Here is a 22,143-nt window from a genome sequence, read left to right as displayed (position 1 = left end):
AAACGAGGCCCAGGGAGCACAGGTCCCCTGGCCCCAAGAGTCTTTGATATTACCCTGCTGCCCAGATAAGGACATCTGTCCTCCAGAAGATGATGATAGATAGATAGATAGATAGATAGATAGATAGATAGATAGATAGATGATAGATAGAGAGATTTTTTTTTTTTTTTGTATAGTTTTATTTATTGAAATCATCTCTGCACCTGACATGGGCCTTGAACTCACAACTCTGAGATCAAGAATGTCACGCTCCTCTGACTGAGCCAGGCAGGTGGGTCTCCCCTGCACTCCCCACCCAAGATATTCTATCACTTTTAGAAAGTGCCCTGGGCTGGCCCTTAGGGTTGAGCTTCCAAAGACCAGTGGGACCCAGCTGCTAAGAGGGGGGAAGCTGAGGTTAATCAGGCTTCCCTACAACTCACGCCCCCCAGCCTGGAGTCTGCCTGCCAGCTCCTAAAATGGGGCAGGGGAGTGTATTACTCAACAGGAATTTCCCAGCCATGATGTGGGTGTTTTGTTCTGGTATTTGCTGGGAACTAGAGCTAGCTGGGGGAGAGCTCACACCCCTCCTTGGAGGATTCATGTTGGGCAGCTATCAGACAGGACTATCTCTTGCACAGAGCTGACCTCAGGATAACTCTCTGAGCTGGGCTTTCTGAGGGCCCTGCTTGGATCTGACCCCTGGAATTTGTGGTAGAGATATATGCAAAAAGATGAAAAAGAGGGCACCAGAGTGGCCGGATGTTCCATCACCTGACATCCAAGACCAGAGACCTGGGCAGAGCTTGGAAACCAAAACCACTCTCTGCCTGCTGCAGGCCAGTCCTTGACTGGAGACCCTGCAAGAGGCAAACTGCCTGTCCCTCCTCCCCTGAGCAGCCTGTGGTGGGAGGGACAGGAACTAGCCTTGAGGCAAACAACCTTTCTCTGGTGGTGAAGACTGGGGCCTGGGAGGACTGGGAGCTGCTGGCTAAAGCCTGTGAGCAAGATGGTCAGGTCAAGTCAGTGTCTCCAGCACTGGCTTCTTGGGTGGTCAAAGACCTAAACAATACTTCCATGGACTACGTCAAAGGACTGGCCTTCCAGGGCCTCCCACAGCTTGATGAGGGAAACTGAGGCACAGAGATGGAATCTGCCTAATGACATTTTTTATTTAGTAAAGGTTGAACTGGACCTCCCAAGGTTGACTGGACCACCCAGTCTAGTGTTCTAGACTGCGTGGGGGGAAGGAAGAGGGATGAGAGCACACAGGGATAGTAGGAAATAAAACGTGGACAAAGGAACACAAGAAAGCAGAGTATGTTATCTCAGTCATAAATGGTGTCCATGATGCCCTCTTTCAGGGGAAAGAGTGTTTATGAATGAGATTGCTTTTGGGACTGGCAACAAAACTAAGGTCTCTGACCAACTGAGCTAGAAACCCAAGAAACCGTGGTGAATCTCCCTCTCTCCTACTAGCCTTCTACAAATACTACTGCTCCCCTAGCTCTCTTAGGAAGGGCCGATAAGGAGCCTCTCCCCATCAGGGTGTAAGGGTAGAGATTTCAGGACACGATGAAGGAAATCCCTGAGATCTCTGGGCTGGGAGGTCCATGGTACTTTTAGTTTCCACAGTCTTGCAGATCCTACTCTTTCTGTTTCCCCACAGGGACTCACATGGCCAATGACACATAGTAGGGTAAGAAGAAGGAATTTCTGTGCATCTAAGAGGCCCACTGCATGCCAAGCACTGGTCTGGTACCCTCCATTCTTTCTATCACCTCCTGTGGCATCCGATTCACTACTATTCTCTTAGTCTGTTGCTGTCAGCAAGTATCTGTTAGATGATGAATACTAGGGGAGGAAGGCCATTGTTTGCTCCCAGTGAGGCCAGAAGTTTTGGGGGAATAGGGCTCTTCTGTGTGTCCCAGCATTCTGCTTGGCACAGAGTGGGGGACCCAGTAAGTGCTCCCAGAGCTCACAGACATGAGAATTCCTTCCTCTTTCCAAGGAAACCAGGTCATCTGCTCTAGAGTCAGGTTCTTTTGATAGAAAGCACCTATGGCTTTCTGGGTGATTCATCACCAACTGGATTGGTGCAGAAACAACTGCCCACAGAGCTGGTGATGGACTAGGCTAGTCTCATAGTCTCCGAGCTTGCTGCTGGTGAGTCAGGAAATCTCCAGGGAGAGGCCCGATTGGGGCCTGAAGAAACATCACTGTTGTCTTCCCTGCCTTGACTTGAGCAAACTTCTGGAGCCTCAGGTCCTGCCCGCTGGCCTGTAGCATAGCAAGAACTCTGCCCAGTCTTGATTCCTTTGTTGTTGCACCCAAAGAAATGCAAAGGATGAATGGAAAAAGGGCAATGGAGGCTGAGCCTCTGGAAAGACAGGAGTCAGGACTGCTTCCCAGATGAATCCTCCCGTTTTCTTTCATGATCTTACTCCATTTTTGGCTGCCCACATGACACCAGGTATTTTGTTTTGTTTTGTTTTTGAAGAGCTGTTTTCTCTCAAACTTTTAGTTGAAAAGTCATATGAAATGGACATGCTGGATCCCTGGGTGGCTCAGTGGTTTAGTGCCGCCTTCAGCCCAGGGCGTGATCCTGGAGACCTGGGATCCAGTCCCACGTCAGGCTCCCTGCATGGAGCCTGCTTCTCCCTCTGCCTGTGTCTCTGCCTCTCTCTCTCTCTCTCTCTCTCTCTCTGTGTGTGTCATGAATAAATAAATAAAATCTTGGGATCCCTGGGTGTCACAGCGGTTTGGCGCCTGCCTTTGGCCTAGGGCGCGATCCTGGAGACCCAGGATCGATTCCCACGTCGGGCTCCTGGTACATGGAGCCTGCTTCTCTCTGCCTGTGTCTCTGCCTCTCTTTCTCTCTCTGTGACTATCATAAATAAATAAAAATTTAGGGATCCCTGGGTGGCGCAGCGGTTTGGCGCCTGCCTTTGGCCCAGGGCGCGATCCTGGAGACCCGGGATCGAATCCCACATCGGGCTCCCGGTGCATGGAGCCTGCTTCTCCCTCTGCCTATGTCTCTGCCTCTCTCTCTTTCTCTCTCTGTGACTATCATAAATAAATAAAAATTAAAAAAAAAATAAAAATAAAAAAAATAAATAAAAATTTATTTAAAAAAAAATCTTAAAAAAAAAAAAAAAAGAAATGGACATGCTCCAGCTTCCTACCAAAACAAGCCCCCCCAAAAACCCAGCTCCCATTGGGGGCCACACAGCCTCCCCAAACAATCATTCATGGAATATTTATTAAGCATCTACTGTCTATTGTAAGAGGGACATGACCAGTCATGCATCTTTATCCAGTAAGGTGTTGGGCATAGAGCAGTTGCTTGCTAAATATTGAATGAATTAAATTTGGGGAAATTGGGCAGCCCCAGTGGCGCAGTGGTTTAGCACTGCCTGCAGCCCAGGGCATGATCCTGGAGACTGAGGATCGAGTCCCATGTCAGGCTCTCTGCCTGGAGCCTGCTTCTCCCTCTCCCTGTGTCTCTGCCTCTGTGTGTGTGTGTGTGTCTCTATGAATAAATAAATAAATAAATAAATAAATAAATAAATAAATAAATCTTTAAAAAAATGGGGGGAAATTGATGTAATATGCATGTCATTGTCCCTTAACTCAAGCAGCTAATACTTTTTTTTTTTTTTTTTTTTTTTTTAAGTAGCCTCCACACCCGTGGATGTGGAGCCCAACACAGGGCTTGAACTCATGACCCTGAGATCAAGACCTGGGGTGAAATCAAGACTTGGATGCTTAACTGCCTGAACCACCCAAGTGCCTCTCAAGCAGTTAACACATTAAGAATCGATTGTTATTGGGATGCCTGGGTGGCTCAGTGGTTGAGCATCTGCCTTGGGCTCAGGGTGTGCATCAGACTCCCTACAAGGAGCCCGCTACACCCTCCATGTCTCTACTTCTCTCTCTGTGTCTCTCGTGAATAAGTAAATAAAATATTAAAAAAAAATGAATGAATGAATTGCTATTAAAACAAATGGCAGGGGATCCCTGGGTGGCTCAGTGGTTTGGTACCTGCCTTGGCCCAGGGCGTGATCCTGGAGTCTTAGGATCGAATCACACATCGGGCCCCCTGCATGGAGCCTGCTTCTCCCTCTGCCTGTGTCTCTGCCTCTCTCTCTCTCTCCCTCTCTCATAAATAATAAAATCTTAAAAAAACAAACAAACAAACAAATGGCAGCAGGAATGGTAGTCTTTTTATTCAAAAGGTTGATAAGCCTGTGGTAAGATTAAACCCACAAAAAGAGACCACTCCTCACCTACTGTAATGGCTGAAATTAAAAAAAAAAACACGGGATCCCTGGGTGGCGCAGCGGTTTAGCGCCTGCCTTTGGCCCAGGGCGCGATCCTGGAGACCTGGGATCGAATCCCACATCGGGCTCCCGGTGCATGGAGCCTGCTTCTCCCTCTGCCTGTGTCTCTGCCTCTCTCTCTCTCTCTGTGACTATCATAAATAAATAAAAAATTAAAAAAAAAAAAACAAAAACACAAAACTTTTTTTATAATACCTGGTGGTAGGGGGATATTGAGCAACTGGATTTCTCACACCCTGCTGCTGCAGAGTCAATTGTTAGAGCCAATTTGAAAAAATATTTGGCAATATCTACTAAAATGAAACATAGACCCACCCTATGACACAATAGTTCCATTCCTAGGTATATACCCAAGGGAAAGGAATGCATATGTTCACCAAAATGCACATAATAATGTTCATGGCAGGGGTGCCTGGGTGGTGCTCAGTTAAGCATCTGACTCCTGACCTCAACTCAGGTCTTGATCTCAGGGTTGTGAGTTGAAGCCCCATGTTGGGCTCCATGTTGGGTGTGGAGCCTACTTAAAAACAAACAAACAAACAACAACAACAACAACAAAAAACTGTTCATGGCAGTTTTGTTCATAGTTAGCTCCAAACTGGAAACAAGGCAAGTGCCCATCACTAAGAGAGTGGATAAATTACTAAGGATATGCTTATACAATGAAATACTATATATACAGCAAAAACAGAAAACTAAAAGCAAATTACTGATAAAAATCACAACATAAACAAATCTCATAGATATTACATTGAGTGAAAAATCCAGAAATCAAAGTGTACATCCTGTATGGTTCCATTTTTATGAAATTCCAAAACAAGAACAGTTATTAGCAGTAGAAAGTCAGAATAATGGGTTCCTATGTGGACTGGGGGCACAGACTGGGAGGGGGCATGAATCTGAGGTGCTGAATTTTTTTTTTTTAAGATTTTATTTATGTATTCATGGGAGTTACACAGAAAGGCAGAGACACAGGCAGGGAGGGGGCATGAATCTGAGGTGCTGAATTTTTTTTTTTTTAAGATTTTATTTATTTATTCATGGGAGTTACACAGAAAGGCAGAGACACAGGCAGAGAGAAAAGCAGGCTCCTCACAGGGAGCCCAATGTGGGACTCAATCCTGGGACTGGGATCACACCCTGAGCCAAAGGCAGATGCTCAACTGCTGAGCCACCCAAGCATCCCTGAAAATGTTTTCCCTTGACCTGGGTAGTAGTTTCATGGGTGTAAACCCAGGAAAAATTTCATGGAGCTATATGCTGAAGATTAGCACCCTGGGGGAATGTGTTTTAGTGTATGTTATACCCCAAATTAAAAAAAAGATTTTATCTTTTTAAGGACCCTCAATACCCAACATCAGGCTCAAACTCACAACCCCGAGATCAAGAGTCACATGCTCCACTAACTGAGCCAGCCAGGTGCTCCTGTATGTTAGACCCCAATAGAAAACAAAGAATGGACATTATACACATGCATATATCTTAGTATCCCTAAAAAATTAACATGTTGAGTAATTCTGTTCTCTCTATAGAAGGTGGTGTTATATGGGACCATGATCACCAGTGTTGGCCCCTAGTGAGTCCTGGATGAAAAGACTGGTCAATTCATCACCTTCAGTCCATTCTTCAGGGCCTCCTCCCTGTTGAGAAGACCAAGATCATCAGTTGTTGCTTCAACCTACTCCCTTACCCTCTTCCCAATCACTATGGACACCCATGCCCATCCTGGAAACACTTCCCCCCATCTTAGAGCATCTGGGCCTTTCTTTTTTTTTTTTTTTTTTTTTCATGATAGTCACAGAGAGAGAGAGAGGCAGAGACACAGGCAGAGGGAGAAGCAGGCTCTATGCACCGGGAGCCCGACGTGGGATTCGATCCCGGGTCTCCAGGATCGCGCCCCGGGCCAAAGGCAGGCGCCAAACCACTGCGCCACCCAGGGATCCCTGGGCCTTTCTTTTTTTAAAATTTATTTTTTAAGATTTTATTTTTAGGGGGATCCCTGGGTGGCTCAGTGGTTTAGCACCTGCCTTCGGCCCAGGGCATGATCCTGGAGTCCTGGGATCAAGTCCCACGTCAGGCTCCCTGCATGGAACCTGCTTCTCCCTCTGCCTGTGTCTCTGCCTCTCTCTCTCTCTGTCTGTCATGAATGACTAAATAAAATCTTAAAAAAAAAAAAAAAAAGATTTTATTTTTAAATAATCTGTCCACCCAATGTAGGGCTTGAACTCACAACCCCAAGCTCAAGAGTCACATGCTCTACTGACTGAGCCAGCCAGGTACCACCCCCCCACTCCCCACTTCCTCTCTTTATTGGCTATCCTTTAGCCTGTGTCCTTGACCTACATGGTCCTGTCTCCTCAAGAACTGTGCCATCTCTCACCTTTCTCTTGTGTGCATTTTCAGTTCTTTCCTCTCAACTGAATCCTTCTCAGACTACAAACAGCTCAAGTTTCTCCTATTCAAAAAACAAACAAACAAACAAACAAACAAAAGCACCTCTTTTGGATCCCCTCTAGGAATGCCATATATATATGTGTGTGTGTGTGTGTGTGTGTGTGTGTGTGTATGTATATTTATTTTTCCCCTTCTATATTCACTGTTGTCCTTTATTCACTGCCTAGTGTCTCTTAAATTCACAGCTTTGGCCACACTACTAAAATTCCACAAGCAAAGGACACCAGTGAATTTTCAATGATCACACGGAAAGAAGACTGTTAGGCCTTATTTTTCTGATATATCTGAGGCTGATGATTCCCCTCATTGTGAAACTTTGTACCTTTGACTTTCACAGCACCATGTGGTTCAGGCTCTCTGTGTTCTTGCTGACCCCTTTCTGTCTCCTTCAGGTCAGGGGATCTTGTTCTTTATGCTCCCTTCTAAATGCTGCTTCCACCCTTGGTCCCCTTTCCAGCCCCACCTAGGCGTTCTTTTTTTTTTTTTTTTTTTTTGAGAGTTTATTTATTCATTTGACACAGAGAGAGCATGTGCAGGGGGAGTGGCAGGCAGAGGGAGAGGCAGACTCCCCACCTAGCAGAGAGCCTGAGTGGCATGACCCCAGCGGAAGGCAGATGCTTAACCAACTGACCCCCCTAGGGGCTCCCCCCCACCCCCTTAGGCATTCTTCATGCATGGTCTCATGGTTGTCAATACCATCTGTCTACCACTGACTCTTGGATCTGTTTCCCCTGAGTTCAGGGCCATGTGATTGCTGGATAACTGAGTCTGAAAATTTCTCAGAGCACTTCAAGTTCAAGGAGTTCAAACTCAATCCAGAGTTCCACTCCCGTATCTGAAATTCTGTATCTCAGTTGGTTCTACTGCCACCATTCACCAGATCATCCAAACTGGAAACCAATAATGAAGGCAGGGGTTCTCAACCCTAGGACTGTGGATATTTGGGGCTGGATCATTCTTTGTTGTGAGGAGACTGTCCTGTTTGTCCCACTCATTGTAGATGTTCAGCAGCAGGACTGGCCTCTATCCACTGTGTGTCAATAGTAACCCACCAGCTGTGACAACTAAGAAATGTCTCTAGACATTGCCAGATACCTGGGAGGGAGGGTGTCAAACTGTCCCAGGGTTTTTTTTTTTTTTTTAACTGTCTCAGGGTTAAGAAACACTGGTCCAATGCATGGGTCTAGGAGTCACAAATCCATGTGTAACCTTGCATGAGTTAGCTACCTCCCTGAGGCTTGGCTGGTTTTCTCTGTAAGGTGGAAACAGTTCTCGTCTCATAGGTGGAGCTTACATAGCTCATGTAGATGAAGTGTATGGTCTGTCCCCTATGGGACATTGGGTGAGAGGAGCAAAGACTCCTCTCTGTCCTCACATTGAAATGCTGAGGCCTCTCAGTTTTATATTCATTTTTAAAAGTTATTTATTTATTTATTTATTTATTTATTTATTTATTTATTTGAGACACAGAGACATAGGAAGAGGAAGAAACAGACTTCCTGTGGGGAGCCTGATATGGGACTTGATCCCAGGACCCTGGGATCACAATCTGAGCCAAAGGCAGATGCTCAACCACTGAGCCACCCAGGTGCCCCTTTCAGTTTTTTTTTTTTTAAAGATTTTATTTATTTATTCATGAGAGATACAGAGAGAGAGAGAGAGAAGCAGAGACACAACAGGCAGAGGGAGAATCAGGCTCCATGCAGGGAGCCCGATCTGGGACTCGATCCCGGGTCTCCAGGATCATACCCTGGGCCAAAGGCAGGTGCCAAACTGCTGAGCCACCCAGGGATCCCCTTCCTCTCAGTTTTATATTCCAAGTATGTCTTTCTTGTCTACCCACTCTTCTCCATTTGCAATAGATTGAATGTTTACATCCTGCCCAAATTCATATGTTGCCATCTAACCCCCAGTGTGATGGTATTAGGAGAATGAGAAGGTCCGAGGGCAGAGCCCCTTCCACCACGTGAGGACACAGAAGATGGCTTTTAGCAACTAGGACGTCGGCTCTCACCACACTGAGTCTAACCTTGGACTTCCAGCTTCCGGAACTGAGAGAAACACACGTTCTTGTTGAAGCCACCTGGTCTACAGTACTCTGTGACAGTGGTCCAAATGGACCAAGGACACCATTCCTACCCAGATTATTGACACTGCTCTGCATCTGGTTCTCGTAGCTTCTGTACAGCCTCGTTCCCCTCGGATCCACACTTCCCACGGCACACCAGGCCTTCGCGGTCCGGAGGCGCCCACCTCCGCAGCCGCATCTCTTGCCCCTCCTGGCCTTGAATTTCTAGTCTAGCCGCGTTGAAACGTGTGGCATTCCTTTTATACCATGCAGTTTCCTGCCCCCGTGTACTCACACCGATTCTTCTGCCTGGCATAACCTCCCACACTCTGCAGATGCTTTTATTTTCAAGGTTCACTTGAATTTCACCTACTCCAAAAAGTTACACCTGGAGCCTCCTTCCCCCTGCTGGGCTCCGTGGTCAGAGCTTTCCTCGGTCAGAGCTGTCTCCTTGCCCTGTATTTTTGTTTCTGTATCTGTCTCTGCTGGGTTGCATGGGGAAGACATTGTGTCTTTTCATCTCTACATACATAAGGTCTAGCTTATACCCTGACACACAGGGGGTGCTCAGCAAATATTTGAGTGAATGAACGGCTACAGCACATATTACCTTCTATGTTAGGTTTAGAGCCATGTTTATGAGATGGTTATAAAATAGTCTGTAAATCTACTCTCTCTGGCTCAGAGGCAGGGCTTCCTCAGCCAGGGCCTGTGGCAGGCCCCAGCACTGACCGGTAACACTTGCATAAATGTGAGGTTGACTAATGACGCGGGGAGCGGCAACATAACAGATATCTGCTTACAACAGCACCGGGTGGCTGTTCTGAGAGTCAGAGGCACTTTCTTCACCTTTTCCATCTGGGGCCTTTCAAGTATGGCCCTTTCTGGCCGTGCACTCTTCTTCTAACTCCTCACTCACCTCCATTTGATGCACTGGGGTTTCTGCAGCTGGCTCACCGGCCCTTGGGACACAAATACGAAAGCAGTCCTAGGACTATGTGCAGGACCTGTTGGAGGTCCACTTGCTACTACTGTTCTTCAGGCCAGCATCCCTTAGAGGAGTGCACCAGGAGGTCAGGCCTACCTCTTCCCAGTGTCTGTCACAGCTGGGGCAGTGTGTTTAGACTCTCCTTACTAGGCCTGGGGAAGGAAGCCCAGGCTGGCCACCAAGAGCTTAGAGGTGCTTGGCCAATCTTACTCTCCTTCCTCCTCCAAAAACAATAAGGCTTTGTTTGTTAGGCTTGAGGTTATGGGCTTGGCCTTGGGGTCCTGAAAACCTGCTAAATCCCTTCTCCAGCTCTAGCCTTTGAGCCTCAGAGTGCTCCTCTGTCAGGTGTGTTGGGGGCGGGGCGCGGAGGAGTGGACAGACCACTCTGGGCCCTCCCTCCCAGTTTTCAGGGTGCTGCCTGCCTGTGCAAGGGGCTAGAGCCGGCCTGCCCGCCTGCGGGGGGCCGGCAGGGGACCCCGGGAAGCCCTCGGGCAGAGCGCTCCCCCGAGCCGGAGGTCCGGCCAGAAAGGGCCGTGCGGCGAGGCGGGAAAGCTCCGTGCTCTCGGGGGCAGGGGTCGGCTGGGTCCCGCGGGCGGGGCGGGAGGGACGGAGTCAGGAAATTCCCGGGAAATGCCTTCCCATTCCGGCGTTCCCTGCCCCCGTTCCTTGGGCGCTGACTCCTCGGACCCCAGCAGCGGGGACGTGAAACGCTGTCCCGGTGTGCTCTCGTCCCCTCTCCAGCCCCGGCCGCCGGGGGCTCGCGGCGCGTGGGGGTCCAGCGGGGCCGGCGCCCCCGAGTCCGCCGCCTGCCCGCGGGCGGGGCGCGGTCGGGCCCCCGGCGGCGGCTGGGGTCGGGGCGCGCTGCCGCTCGGTCGCAGAGCTCGGCGCGGCGTCCCCCGCTCGGGTCCCGTTCGGCTTAAGCTGGTGTCACATGAGCGGCGGGGGAGTGGGAGCCCGGGCGGGGGCGGGGGCGGGGGCGGGGGCGAGCGCCGCGGGGAGGGGGCCGCCCGGTCCACCTATATGGCCGCGGCCCGCCTGACGGATGCCAGGAATTCCCAATGAAAGGCGGTGGGGGGAAGTTTGGGCAAGTCGGCCTGGCCAATGGAGAGCCTCGGGAGGCTCCCCCCGCCCCGCCGCCCCCGCCCGCCCCGGCTCCCGCAGCGCGAGGGTGTCCGCCCCGCTCACTGTGCGTGGAGCTCAGTCCCGGGCAGGCGGTCCGCGAGCTCCGGCCGCCAGCAGCTCCGCGAGCAGCGCCGCCGCGGAACCGGCGCCGGGAGCCAGGCCGGCCACGCCCGCGCAGCCCAGCCCAGCCCAGCCCAGCCCAGCCCGGCCCGCCCGGCCCCCTCCCCACGCCGCCGCCGCCGCCGCCGCCCGGAGAGAAGGTGGAGGAAGAAATCCAGCTCGTTGCACGCGCGCACCATCATGGACCATTATGATTCCCAGCAAACCAACGACTACATGCAGCCCGAAGAGGACTGGGATCGGGACCTGCTCCTGGACCCGGCCTGGGAGAAGCAGCAGAGAAAGGTCAGCAGCGCCCCCGCCCCGGCCCCCCGCAGCCCCCCGCAGCCCCCCGCAGCCCCCCGGCCCGGCCAGCGCCGCCCGCCTCGCTCCCGGCTCCGGGCTCCGGGCTCCGCACGGGTTCCCGGCGCGCACGGGCGGGGGCGGGGGCGGGGGCGGGGGATGCGCGGCCGCCGCGCGGTGGGGTGTTGGGTTACAGGCGCGGGCGGAAGGGGGCGAGCCCTGTTGCCGGAGCCCGCGAACGCCGAGCGCGAGCGCGAGCGCGGGGAGGTGGGGCGGCCGGCGGGCAGGTCGCCCTGGGTCCGCGGCTCCGGCCACCCGGCTGCGGCCGCGCCGTCCCCGCGTGGGCCGGGTGGGGGGCGGTGCTGGGGCGGCTGGGCCGAGCCGCCGGCGAGGCGGCTGCTCGCTCGGGATCGCCCCCTGCCTGGCCGCCTCTCCGTGCGGCGTGCGGCGGCAGCGCGCTTCCTGGGCCGCCCTGGGCTCGGGACCTGCGGGGACAGGCTGCAGGCTGCGCGGGACCTGCACCTTCCAGCCCCAGCCGGGGGGCCGGGGCGCGGGGGGGGGGCGCGGGGACGGGCCGCCGCCTCCGGGTCGGCCTGGAGGTGGACCTGCTGGAGTGCGGCTGGGGCCGCGAAACCAGGGGCATCAGCCGGTCCCCAGCCGGTCCCCAGCCGGTCCCCAGCCGGCCCTGTGGGGGCGGGGTCAGGACGGCAAACCGTTTTATTGCTTAACTCAGCTGCGGGCTTGCCTCTGCGTCCTGCCTCTCCGACACCCGCTTATTCCTGGGAGAGGGCGATTTGGGGGCAACTTGATCTGAGTTGCAGGGCTCCAGGACAAGAGGTTGTTCCCTGGGATACTCGGGGTCAGTCGTTGGGGAACCCCTGCCTGGCCACCGTCCGCAGGCGTCCCAGACGCGGTGTGCAGGGCGCGCACCTCGTCACGGGGGCTGCGCTCGGAGCTGGCGGTGGGACCCGGGCACAGTGGCCGGTGGCAGGAAGAGGTCAGAAACCACTCCAGTGGGGGAGGAGGGGAGGGCGCCCCAACCCTGCCTCTGCTTCCTGCCTGCGCTGTGAGCTCTTGCCCCAGGCGGCCACGTACCCTGCACACCCTCCTCTCCCCCCGCTCCTCCGCTGTCCGCTCCCATCCGGTCCCTCCTCATTTCATCCCCCCCCCACCCCCGGCTGATCTGGGAATGGGGGGGGGCAGGATGGCGCGTCCCTTTGGATAGTGCGGTTAGGGCTGGGCTTGAGGGAGAACGCTCATGTCCAAAAATGGTAACATTCATTCCCTTTTTTAAACTTAAAAGGGGGGGAGTTTAGGGAGCCGACTGAAGTTTTTTTTCCAGCCAAAGGCATCCTGTATTAGCTCACTCAGGAATCCTAAGCCCTGAATCGGCGCCCTTTTACTCACTTCATCAGACAAGCAGAGGTAATTTAAAACACACGCACAAAGGGCTTCCTCAAAGCGGGGGGGACCTGTGACCCAGGCCCTATAGGGCAATGGCAGGAGGGGAGCTGACTTGCAGTGTGGCAGTTACTTAAACATCCCTCCTCCTCTTCCTGTTGCCCCCCTCCTCCCTATGGGGGGGATACTGGGGGAGAGGCTGTGACAGTCCCTCACTCACCAGGCTTATTTCCTGGGACAATTGGGCTGTTGGTGGAGCTGAGAATGGAGTGGGTAATTTGGAGATTTCTCATGTGGGCAAGGCAGGGTCGCCTTTTTAAAATTTCAGGGTGAGGCCTTTTTCAGACGAGATTTTAAGTTGGATAGGAGGGGGTGGGATTAGGGCGGTCAATGTCTTGGGATCTTCCATGGGGAAGAGAGGAGACATCCCTGTTTACAGAGCACCTATTGTATGCCTACTTGGGGCAGGAGTGAACAGGACTGGGGGATAAAGTTCCTGGAAGGGCAGAAACTCTTGTCTCCCCAGTGTTGGTCACGTCACGTCACTGGACCTGCTCATAGTATTCCATATTATCAAATGAATGAATGAATACATTAAATATAGTTGGGGAGAAAAATTATATTGCCTCTTTCTCTGTGTATACACACATAGATGCATAAAACTCTGCGGGGTGGTGGTGGGTGTGTTCCAGGCTTCTGCACAGCCAGGTGGGAACAGGGTCATCTGCAAGATCTGGTTATCTAAGGAGCAAACTCAACAGTTGCAAGAGCTGGCATTGGCTAATGTGAGCCTGGCACACCTGATGTGGAGGAGATGAGGGGCAGAGGGGGAAGTAACCAGCCCCGAATCCCAAATGGTGCATGGGTGGGGTGGGGGGAGGCTGGAATGCAGCCGTATTAGGGGCAGGGAACTTTCCCTCACTTGTCCCTGGGAGGTGAGGAAGGCAGGAAAGTTGAGCTTGGCATCCAGAGCCTTCATGGATCTCTGGACCAAGGGGAGCCAAAGTCTGCTTTGGCAGGGCTTGATGGAGGAGGTGGGGGCGTGGCACAAGCTCTGGGCCTGACTGAAAATCCAAGTTGTTTTTTTTTTTTTTTTCCTGCTGTTAATTCTGTTACCTTGCATGGACCATAGCGTCTGAAAGAAAATTTCACCTAGTTCTCAGTGGGGTGGTGGGGATCAGACCTAAAGTTACTTGTTGCCTTTTTTTTTTTTTTTAACTGACTTATTTATTTGAGAGAGAGTGAGAGCACACAAGCACAAGTGGGAGGGACAGAGGGCGAGGGGGAGAGAATCCCAGGCAGACTCCATGCTGAGCGCGGAGCCTGAACCAGGGCTTGATCTCGTGATGCTGAGATCACCACCTGAGCCAAAACCACGAGTTGGATGCTTAACCAACTGTGCCACCCAGGCGCCCCAACTTGTTGCTTTTGACTGCTTCCCTGCTGACCGTGGGAGGTGAGGGATGAGGGGGATGAGAGCGGACGAGTGGACAGAGGAGGCTGGCCATTTCAGATGGAGGCAGGAGGGTGAGTGTCGGTGGCTGGGTGGGAGGACACTGCGGTGGGATACGAAGGCCTCCGGGGGGAGGCAGAGGGCCCTGTTTTTAGCTGTAGTGCAGTCACAACAGTTTGAGAGACTTCGGGCAAGTCGTTTCATTTCTCTGGGCTTTAATTAGATCACTCGACAAATGCTTTCCGAGCACCTACGCTGGCAGGCCCAGGCCCAGGCCCGAGCGCTGAGGCTGGAGGGCTGAGTGCCGCAGACAGGTGCTTCCGCTGCTCCCTCCTCCGTTCCGGGCTGCATTCCTGGCCTGCCCTGCCCATCCCGCGGGGCTCTTCCAGGCAGCGGTGAAATGATGTGGTAGGAAGTACTTCCTTGGCGACTGGTTAGGCCTCTGCAGATGCAGGTCGACGTCTGTGTGGACCGGAGGCATGACTCAAGAACCTGCAGCGTTTGGCTGTGGCTTGTCCCTTCTTCAAGGGATGCTGTGGGCTGGACTCCGACCCAGAATGCGGTGGCTTAGGGAGTTTGCGGGCCTTCACAATCTTCCGGACTTGCCTCAGGCTGAGCTCCAGTGCTGCCTTTTCGAAGGGAGGCCTGAACACCCATCTTCTCAGGATGACGATAGCCCTCCCTCCGTTTATTCCGTCACGTGCGTCTCCTGCACACCCTCGTGTGTGTGCCCGCTGGGGCCCAAGCCGGCCGGGGAGAGCAGGGACTCGGACTAGCAGCACCCTGACTCTACAATTTCAGGCTTGCGACCTGGGGCAAGTTACTGTAACTTCTCAGCTTCCGATTCCTTCTTTAGAAAAAGGAGCTAATACCCCCACCTGCTGGGTTGATGAAGATTTGGAGAATGGTAGTTTTCAGCTATTACATTCTATTCTCGCTTCTTACTTGAATCATGGAGGCTCAGGTTTAACAGATCTCACAGATGCCAGCCCCGGTGGTTTTTGTTTTTGTTTTTTTTCATAGAAGACCTTAGTCAATACTTGTTGAGCTGATGGTATTGAAATCGGCATTCACCCGGCAGGTGAATAAAGGTGGTTGTAAATAGGCCCAGGTCCTGAGTCTGCACCCACATCATGCCAGGTCACAGGAAGATGGGTCACCTTGTTTATACTCCCTGCTGGATGCAGGACCATTGCAGGAGCTGGCCGAGGCCGCCGGTGGGGGGCGGGGGGGGGGGGCAGCGGCGGGGGTGGGGGGTGGGGGGGCGGAGACCTACCAGGGAGGGGTTTACTGGGGGAGGACCAGGACATCCACCTGCCATGAAGGTTAGGGCTGCAAAAACCAGAGCGATGCCTTGTGGAAGTAAAACGTGCAGGAGGAGAGAATGGACTCTCGTTCCGGCCCTCCTACCCTTCACTGTTCTGTGCTCCTGCCTGCTTCACCTCATGCCGGTGGCGTGGGCGCAGGGCCCGCCTCTTCTGCTCTCTGCTGAATGCCTGGTGGCTAGCACAGGGCAAGGCCTGTTGTAGGTGGTCAAGAAGTAACGCTGAATAATTGGATAAATAACATCATGCATGGCTCCCAACTCGGGGATGGGTGGTGGGGACAGGGATGGAATGCTTGACATTCCAGACAAACCACCCATCCTGGGGCTGTATCCTGGCTCCAGCCTCTGCAGATAGATGTGCTCTGGGCACACGGCGTTCAAATCTTCACCTCTCCACCGACTTCTTACGTGATCTTCAGTGAGTCACTTACTTGCTCTGTGCCTGATGATGCCAATGGGGAAATGAGGAAATTAATCATTCCTGCCTGATAATAGTTGAGTGGAGGTTTAAACCAAGTAATGTGTGTAGGGAATTTAGCATAGCACCTGACACTGAGGGCTCAATAAATAAATGTTAACTCTTTTGAGGTGCCAGGATTTCTGTGGCCTTTCCCCATGTTCTTGGAGATAAGGTGGAGTATATAAACACGTCTTAGAGGGAGCCAACTCCTCGTTGGCTAGGAGGATACGGAGTTGTGTTCTCCTTGATCTTGGACCCTGAAGTAAACTCTGGCTCGTTCTGTGTCACTTGACTTTTTTGATAGCTCAGCCCCCTCACTGCAGAATGGTGTCGAATCCCTTGTCTACCCTTTACCTACCTCCTGGGTATCCTGCATGAAGAGATGAATGTGAAGTGCTCAAAAGCTTTGTCACTTGGTTATGGTACAGCTAAAATGACCTCAAAGTACGGATTTCTTCAAGGGGATACAGCCTGGAATGTCTTCAGGTCCCACTGTCAAGTAGCTGAGGGCATTCTTTGGGCCCTGCCCACGCCTCCTGGTGACCCGCCAGCCCTGCCTTGCTCTAGGACTGGTCACAGCTGCTTCCTCTTCCAAACCTGTCTCATACGGGTGCTCTGAGGACACGTGCCCCATGGTTTGGCAAAATGATCAACAAAACCTGAAGGAGAGGTGGACAGGGGGCCTTGGAGCGTCAGGGCTGCGGGGCTGCCTCTGGCTGCCATCTAGGCTGCTCTAGCACAGATGCAGGAAGGCCTGGAGTTCACTGAACACCCAGTTGTCCAGTTTTGAGGCATGATGAGCTCTTGAGGGGCTTTTGGTCACTGGAGACGGGCTTGTTGAAGTCATAGGCTCGCAGGCTCCTGCAGGGTCGGTGGTCACCAGCCTTTTCAAAAGGAAAAGGAGGAAAGTCATTTCCTGAAGCTGGCTTCTTGAGGAGGGTCTGCTAAGGCTGTGCTCAGTTGAGTTGGGGGTGCGGGTGGGGGGAGGCTTGGACCCCTGGGCCCCTCTTACAGGCAGGGCTGAGGGTGAGGAGGTCAAACCAAATGGGCATCCTGTAGTTTGTTGTTTGTGGTCGGGATTTGGAACTCTCTTTTCCTTCTCCAGGAAGGCCTGGGGCTGGGCACCTGGCCAGTGGCCACAAACCGTAAGCCTGGCTTGAGGACTTGTCGCACAAGACCTGGTGCCTCCTGTGGTTCTGGAACCAGGGTGGGGCAGCCCAAGCCTGAGACATGAGATCTGCTACTGTGTGTCTCAAGAGAAGAGTCCGTGTTTCTCTGTCCTCTACCTTCTAGTCCCTTCTTAGTGTAAGAACTTCAACAATTTCTCCCGGTGGAGCCCATCAGTGAGCATTGTACCCTAGATGCTCCACCCACCTAGGGTCTTGCAAATCATGGTTTAGGTGGAGGGGGAACCAGGAAGATAGAAAAGTCACACGAGGCAGTGCCAAAAATGGCCAGAGGTGTGGTGTTGGCTGCTGTAGGGCAGGAGCCAGCACTGCTGCCTGCAAGGGTGGAGAAGGGGAGGAGCTGATGGCATTTGAGCTGCATCTTGGAGGATAGGCAGGATTTGAAGATTCTGCTGGGAAGGCGATGTGTGTGTGTGTTATAAGGGAGGGCAGGACAGGAAGGAGCAAGGAGAAGTGTGGAAGGGCAGACTGGAGGGCAACAAAGTGTAAGCTGCTGCCGGCCGGGGACACCCCCTCCCATTGTTCTTGCTCCCAGAGCTGACCTCTCACCTTTCTGAGAGGCCAGGCTGTGTGTACAGCTCACAGGTGGGGCTTTTGAGCCCCACACCTGTGCAGGTGTTGTTGGGACCATCCCCACCAGTGAACCCCGCCTGAACTGCCCTCACCTGTAACCCACACAAGCTTTTCCTAGGACAGGGTATGCAGCCAACCAGCCGCGGTCTCAGGCAGCTTCCCCACCAGCCCTGCTTTTCCCCCATGAGAGTTTTGCGCAGTGGCAGTATCGTAGCCACTGAGGTTTATCTCAGGCGCAATTATTGCTGATTGAAAACTTTTCCCCTGTGAGTATGCTCAGTGGGCACACATCTCTGCAAGGGCCTGGGGAGCTGGGCTCACCGGAGAGGTCCCAGAACCCACCAGCTGGTTTGGACCGTGTAATCTGCAGCTTCGCAGGAGGTCATGGCTCGGGGGCCACGGGCAGAGGAAACCACTGTTCTGGCCACATGGGGTCAGCCTGCCGGACTCCTGATTCAGGCCCAAGGTTCTGCCTCATTGTTGGGGCACTAGTGTCCTGCTAAGTCAGCATGAATTGCCCAACCTGGCCCTTTTGGAGGCAAGGGGCTTTGGGAGTGGTGGGCACAGGAGACCCAGCAAATCAGGGCTTAGAGCCATCCTGAAAGCCCACCTTCCTCTTTTTTTTTTTTTTTTTAAATAGATTTAATTTTTTAGTAATCTCTATACCCAACATGTGGCTTGAACTCACGACTCTGAGTTCAGGACTCACATGCTCCATTGATTGAGCCAGCCAGGCGTTCCTACTTCCTCTTAACACCTCAAGGTTTCTCCCTGGGTCCCAGTCTAGGCATTAAGTTCAAGTTCCCAGAAACCTTCCTTCTCAGTGGGTAGGGGATACATTTTTACAGAGAGGGCTGGTCAGGTGCTCTCTTCTCTGCCTTGCCTGCCGTAGCCCTTGCTCCCATGTCCTGGAGCTGGGGACTATCTGGCGATTCTCAACATGCTGGGTACCTCGAGTCTGGTATGGTGATGCATAGGCCCCAAAGCCACACAGGCAACTGTCATGACACCAACTTGCTGCTTTTGTGTGCCCAATTCAGCCCTTCCAGACAAATAAGCAAAAATAATGGCAGTCCCCAACAGCCTGGGCACAGTCATCTTCCCAAAGCCAAGCTGGGAGCAGAACTGTACTTAAAAAACAATTCTTTTTCTCATCGTATTCATAGTGGCTCACCCTTCTGAGCACAGGCTAAGTGTCAGGCACTGTGTCGGGGACTCTCTGTTACATTAGCACATCTGATCCCATGAGGTGGGCACTTTATTCCCATTTTACAGATGAGGTAGCTGGCTCAGAGCAGCTGCCTAACTTCCAAGATCACACAGCCAGTAAGAGGTGGACCTGGATCTGCAGCCAGGCAGCGTGGATCCGGTGTTTGCCTCCTCGCCACTTTGCGGCTTATGAAAGAAGTGCTTGGGACACCTGGGTGGCTCAGTGATTGAGCGTCTGCCTTCGCCTCAGGTCGTGATCCCGGGGTCCTGGGATCGAGTCCTGCATCAGGCTCCCCCTGGGGAGCCTGCATCTCTGCCTCTCTCTCTGTGTCTCTCATGAATAAATAAATAAAATCTTAAAAAGAAAGAAAAGTACTTGTGTTATCTAGGACCATTTCACTGGAGACAAACATCTATGAAACAAAAACCCAGGGATTAAAACATTCCGGAGTTAGATAGATAGTGGTGATGATGGCACAACCTTGTGAATGCACTGAAAATTATATACTAAATATACTAAAACTTGCTCAAAATATGTATACATGAAATATATGTAAAGACAGTCTAATATATGTAAATATAATATATATTATATATAATATATATTATATATATAAATGTACCAAAACCTCAAATGGGTGACTTTTATGGTATAATTCTATCTTAATTTAAAAAACCTGAGAACATGCTAAGCGATGCAGAGAAGAAAATGACAATTGCCTGTCCTCCCACCTTCGGAGCTAAGCAACCTCACAGGAGTTTCTGGTGCTCTGCCTCCTTGCTCCTCTTCCTCACTGGTGTTTACCTGTTCTCTCTTGCTCGCTGTTGAAGATCAGGGATCCAGGTTCATGGTGAGTGAGTGGGAGAGCCACAGAAGAGGAAGATAATCAAGAAGGGTGCCTTTCATCAAAAGCTTGATGATGTTACCCTGTGCTTGGAAACTGCTTAAGAATAGATCACAGATGAGCACAGGCAAGTAGAAAGAAGGCTGGGGTGGGGAAGCAGGGGGTGGCTCTCCTCATTTACCCAAGGCCAAGTCCGCCTGCATATGCACCTCTAAACCCTGTTGGTCTGGCATGCTTCCCACCTCTGCAGCCCCAGCCTTAATGGGGTGGGGGTGGAAGTGTCCACCTGGGGCAGCTTTCCCCAGGGCCTGAGCCCTGGGAAGGGGAGGGGGCTCAGGGTCCTCCCCCAGGAGGCAGCTGCCTGCTCTCAGGGTTGCCTAGCAATAGTAGGAAGAGGTGACTTAGCCCACTACAGAGGCGGGAAGAGAATGAAAAGCAGCCGGGGATGGAAATTGGGAGTAGATGCAGAGGATGCTGTTACCCTGGAAACTGACTGCTTGGTCCTTGGCTGTAATGGGCTACTTTGGGGCTGGGGTCTGTTCTTTATTGAGAGGTGGTGGGGTCCTCTCCTGGCCTGGGGGGTGGGGGTCACCGAGAAACCCCTCTTGTACATGGCTTGCCTGTTAGGCATGTTCTGTCGGTGGCCTCGTTTAGCATCCATGACAGCCTTGGAAGGGACATGGGATGATTCCTCTTGACAGATGAAAACCTCAAGCTGGGAGATGGGAGTGTAAGGTGGTCAACAGCTGCAAAGCGAGAAGGGGAGGAAGGTGCTGGTGCCCTGGGTGCTTAAGGGGAACCTTTTGGTTTAAAGCATTTCCCAAGCCCAAGATCTGGGAGGTGATGTAAACATTGTCAACCTCCTGGGGACGGAAGAGAGGATGAGAGAGGGAAGGCTGGAGAGGAGTGTTTTCTGCTTTATGCAGCCAGCCACTATTTATTAAGATTGTCTTGGTTCCCCAAATAAGTAAAACGACTGATCGTTTACTATCTCATGATTGTATGGTTTGCATTACTTAAATCTGTCAAGTCTATGAGGAAGGTACTGTTATTTTCCTTGTTACAGACAAGGAACCTGAGGCTCAGAGAGGTTAAGTATCTTGCCCAAGATCAACCAGCTAGTAGGCCAGGTTATGAATGAGCCCAGGCTGATCGACCTCTGAACTCAACTCTTAAGAAGTACAAACCTTTTGCTCTTCCTTTTTTAAAAAATATTTTATTTAAATTCAATTTGCCAACATATAGTATAACACCCAGTGCTCATCCCATCAAGTGCCCTCCTCAGTTTCCGAACCTTCTGCTATTCTTAGTTTATATTTTGAGAGACAAGGCTTACGTAAATAAAATCATAAGGAACAACTAAAGATGACTTATAATCAAGTACTCATTATAGAATTCATTTTTTTATTTTATTTTATTTTTTTAATTTTTTAAATTTATTTATGATAGTCACACAGAGAGAGAGACAGAGGCAGAGACACAGGCAGAGGGAGAAGCAGGCTCCATGCACCGGGAGCCCGACATGGGATTCGATCCCGGGTCTCCAGGATCGCGCCCCGGGCCAAAGGCAGGCGCCAAACCGCTGCACCACCCAGGGATCCCGAATTCATTTTTTTTAAGATTGATTTATTTGAGAGAGAGAACATGAGTGGGAGGGGCAAAGAGAGTGAGAGAGAATTGCAAGCCGACTTCCAGCTGAGCATGGAGCCCAATGCAGGGCTCGATCTCACAACCCTGAGATCATGATTTGAGCCAAAACCAAGACTCTGATACTTAACCAACTGAGCCACCCAGGCGTCCCAGGACTCATGTTTCTGGTTTCTGTTTTTTTAAGTAACTTTATTCCCAATGTGGGGCTTGATCTCATGATCCCGAGATTAAGAGTTGCATGTTCTACTGACCGAACCAGCCAGGTGCCCCATGATTTACGATTTTTGATGCTTTCACATGTGGTTTTGTCTTCATTAATCATGATGAGCAAACTTGTGAGGGCTTACCCCTTTTTTATAGACAGGGCAGGTAAGACTCAGAAAAAGTTAAATGACTTTACCAGGGCCTCTCAACCTGGATGGGGCGGAGTTGGTTTTGAGTTCAGGTCTTTGCCTGGAGGGTCTGATAGGCGAAGCCAGGGGAGCAGGGCCTATCTGAAGTTACTCCCCAGGTTGAAAAGGTAGGAGAGTGTTCTACTTGTATTTCTCCACACTATTCAATAGGAGTAACTGACAGGATAGACTCAGGTCCCCCAGAAGCTGCAGGGCCCCCCGAGTCCTAGAGCCCAGTTTTTGGGAACTGGAGTCCCAACTTTAAGACTCAGCCCTGTCCCTCCTCTCCT

General features: G+C 51.9%; 1 protein-coding gene, 1 long non-coding RNA gene and 1 pseudogene across 4 annotated transcripts in view; all 3 read left to right on the top strand.

The window, feature by feature from the left end:
• The first annotated feature begins 11,167 nt into the window (after positions 1-11,167).
• ACTN1 (actinin alpha 1) overlaps positions 11,168-22,143 on the top strand; it is a 93,298-nt gene continuing 82,322 nt past the window's right edge. For 2 of the 3 annotated variants that reach the window (XM_077909753.1, XM_077909751.1), the window contains exon 1: positions 11,168-11,359. In XM_077909753.1, coding sequence (XP_077765879.1) covers positions 11,255-11,359 — 105 coding nt within the window. In that variant the 5' untranslated portion in view covers positions 11,168-11,254. The remainder of the gene's footprint in view (positions 11,360-22,143) is intronic. The other variant, XM_077909752.1, reaches the window with a different exon arrangement.
• LOC144320794 (uncharacterized) lies at positions 11,924-19,324 on the top strand. Its single transcript, XR_013386438.1, has 3 exons — positions 11,924-12,353; positions 12,699-12,781; positions 19,033-19,324. It is a non-coding gene; the product is annotated as an uncharacterized LOC144320794 (long non-coding RNA).
• On the top strand, positions 17,946-18,075 carry LOC144321488 (U4 spliceosomal RNA; annotated as a pseudogene).

Source organism: Canis aureus, chromosome 9 (assembly GCF_053574225.1).
Source record: "Canis aureus isolate CA01 chromosome 9, VMU_Caureus_v.1.0, whole genome shotgun sequence".
NCBI lineage: Eukaryota > Metazoa > Chordata > Mammalia > Carnivora > Canidae > Canis > Canis aureus.
The sequence above is the reverse complement of the archived record's forward strand: the minus strand, read 5'-3'. Positions and strand labels throughout refer to the sequence as shown.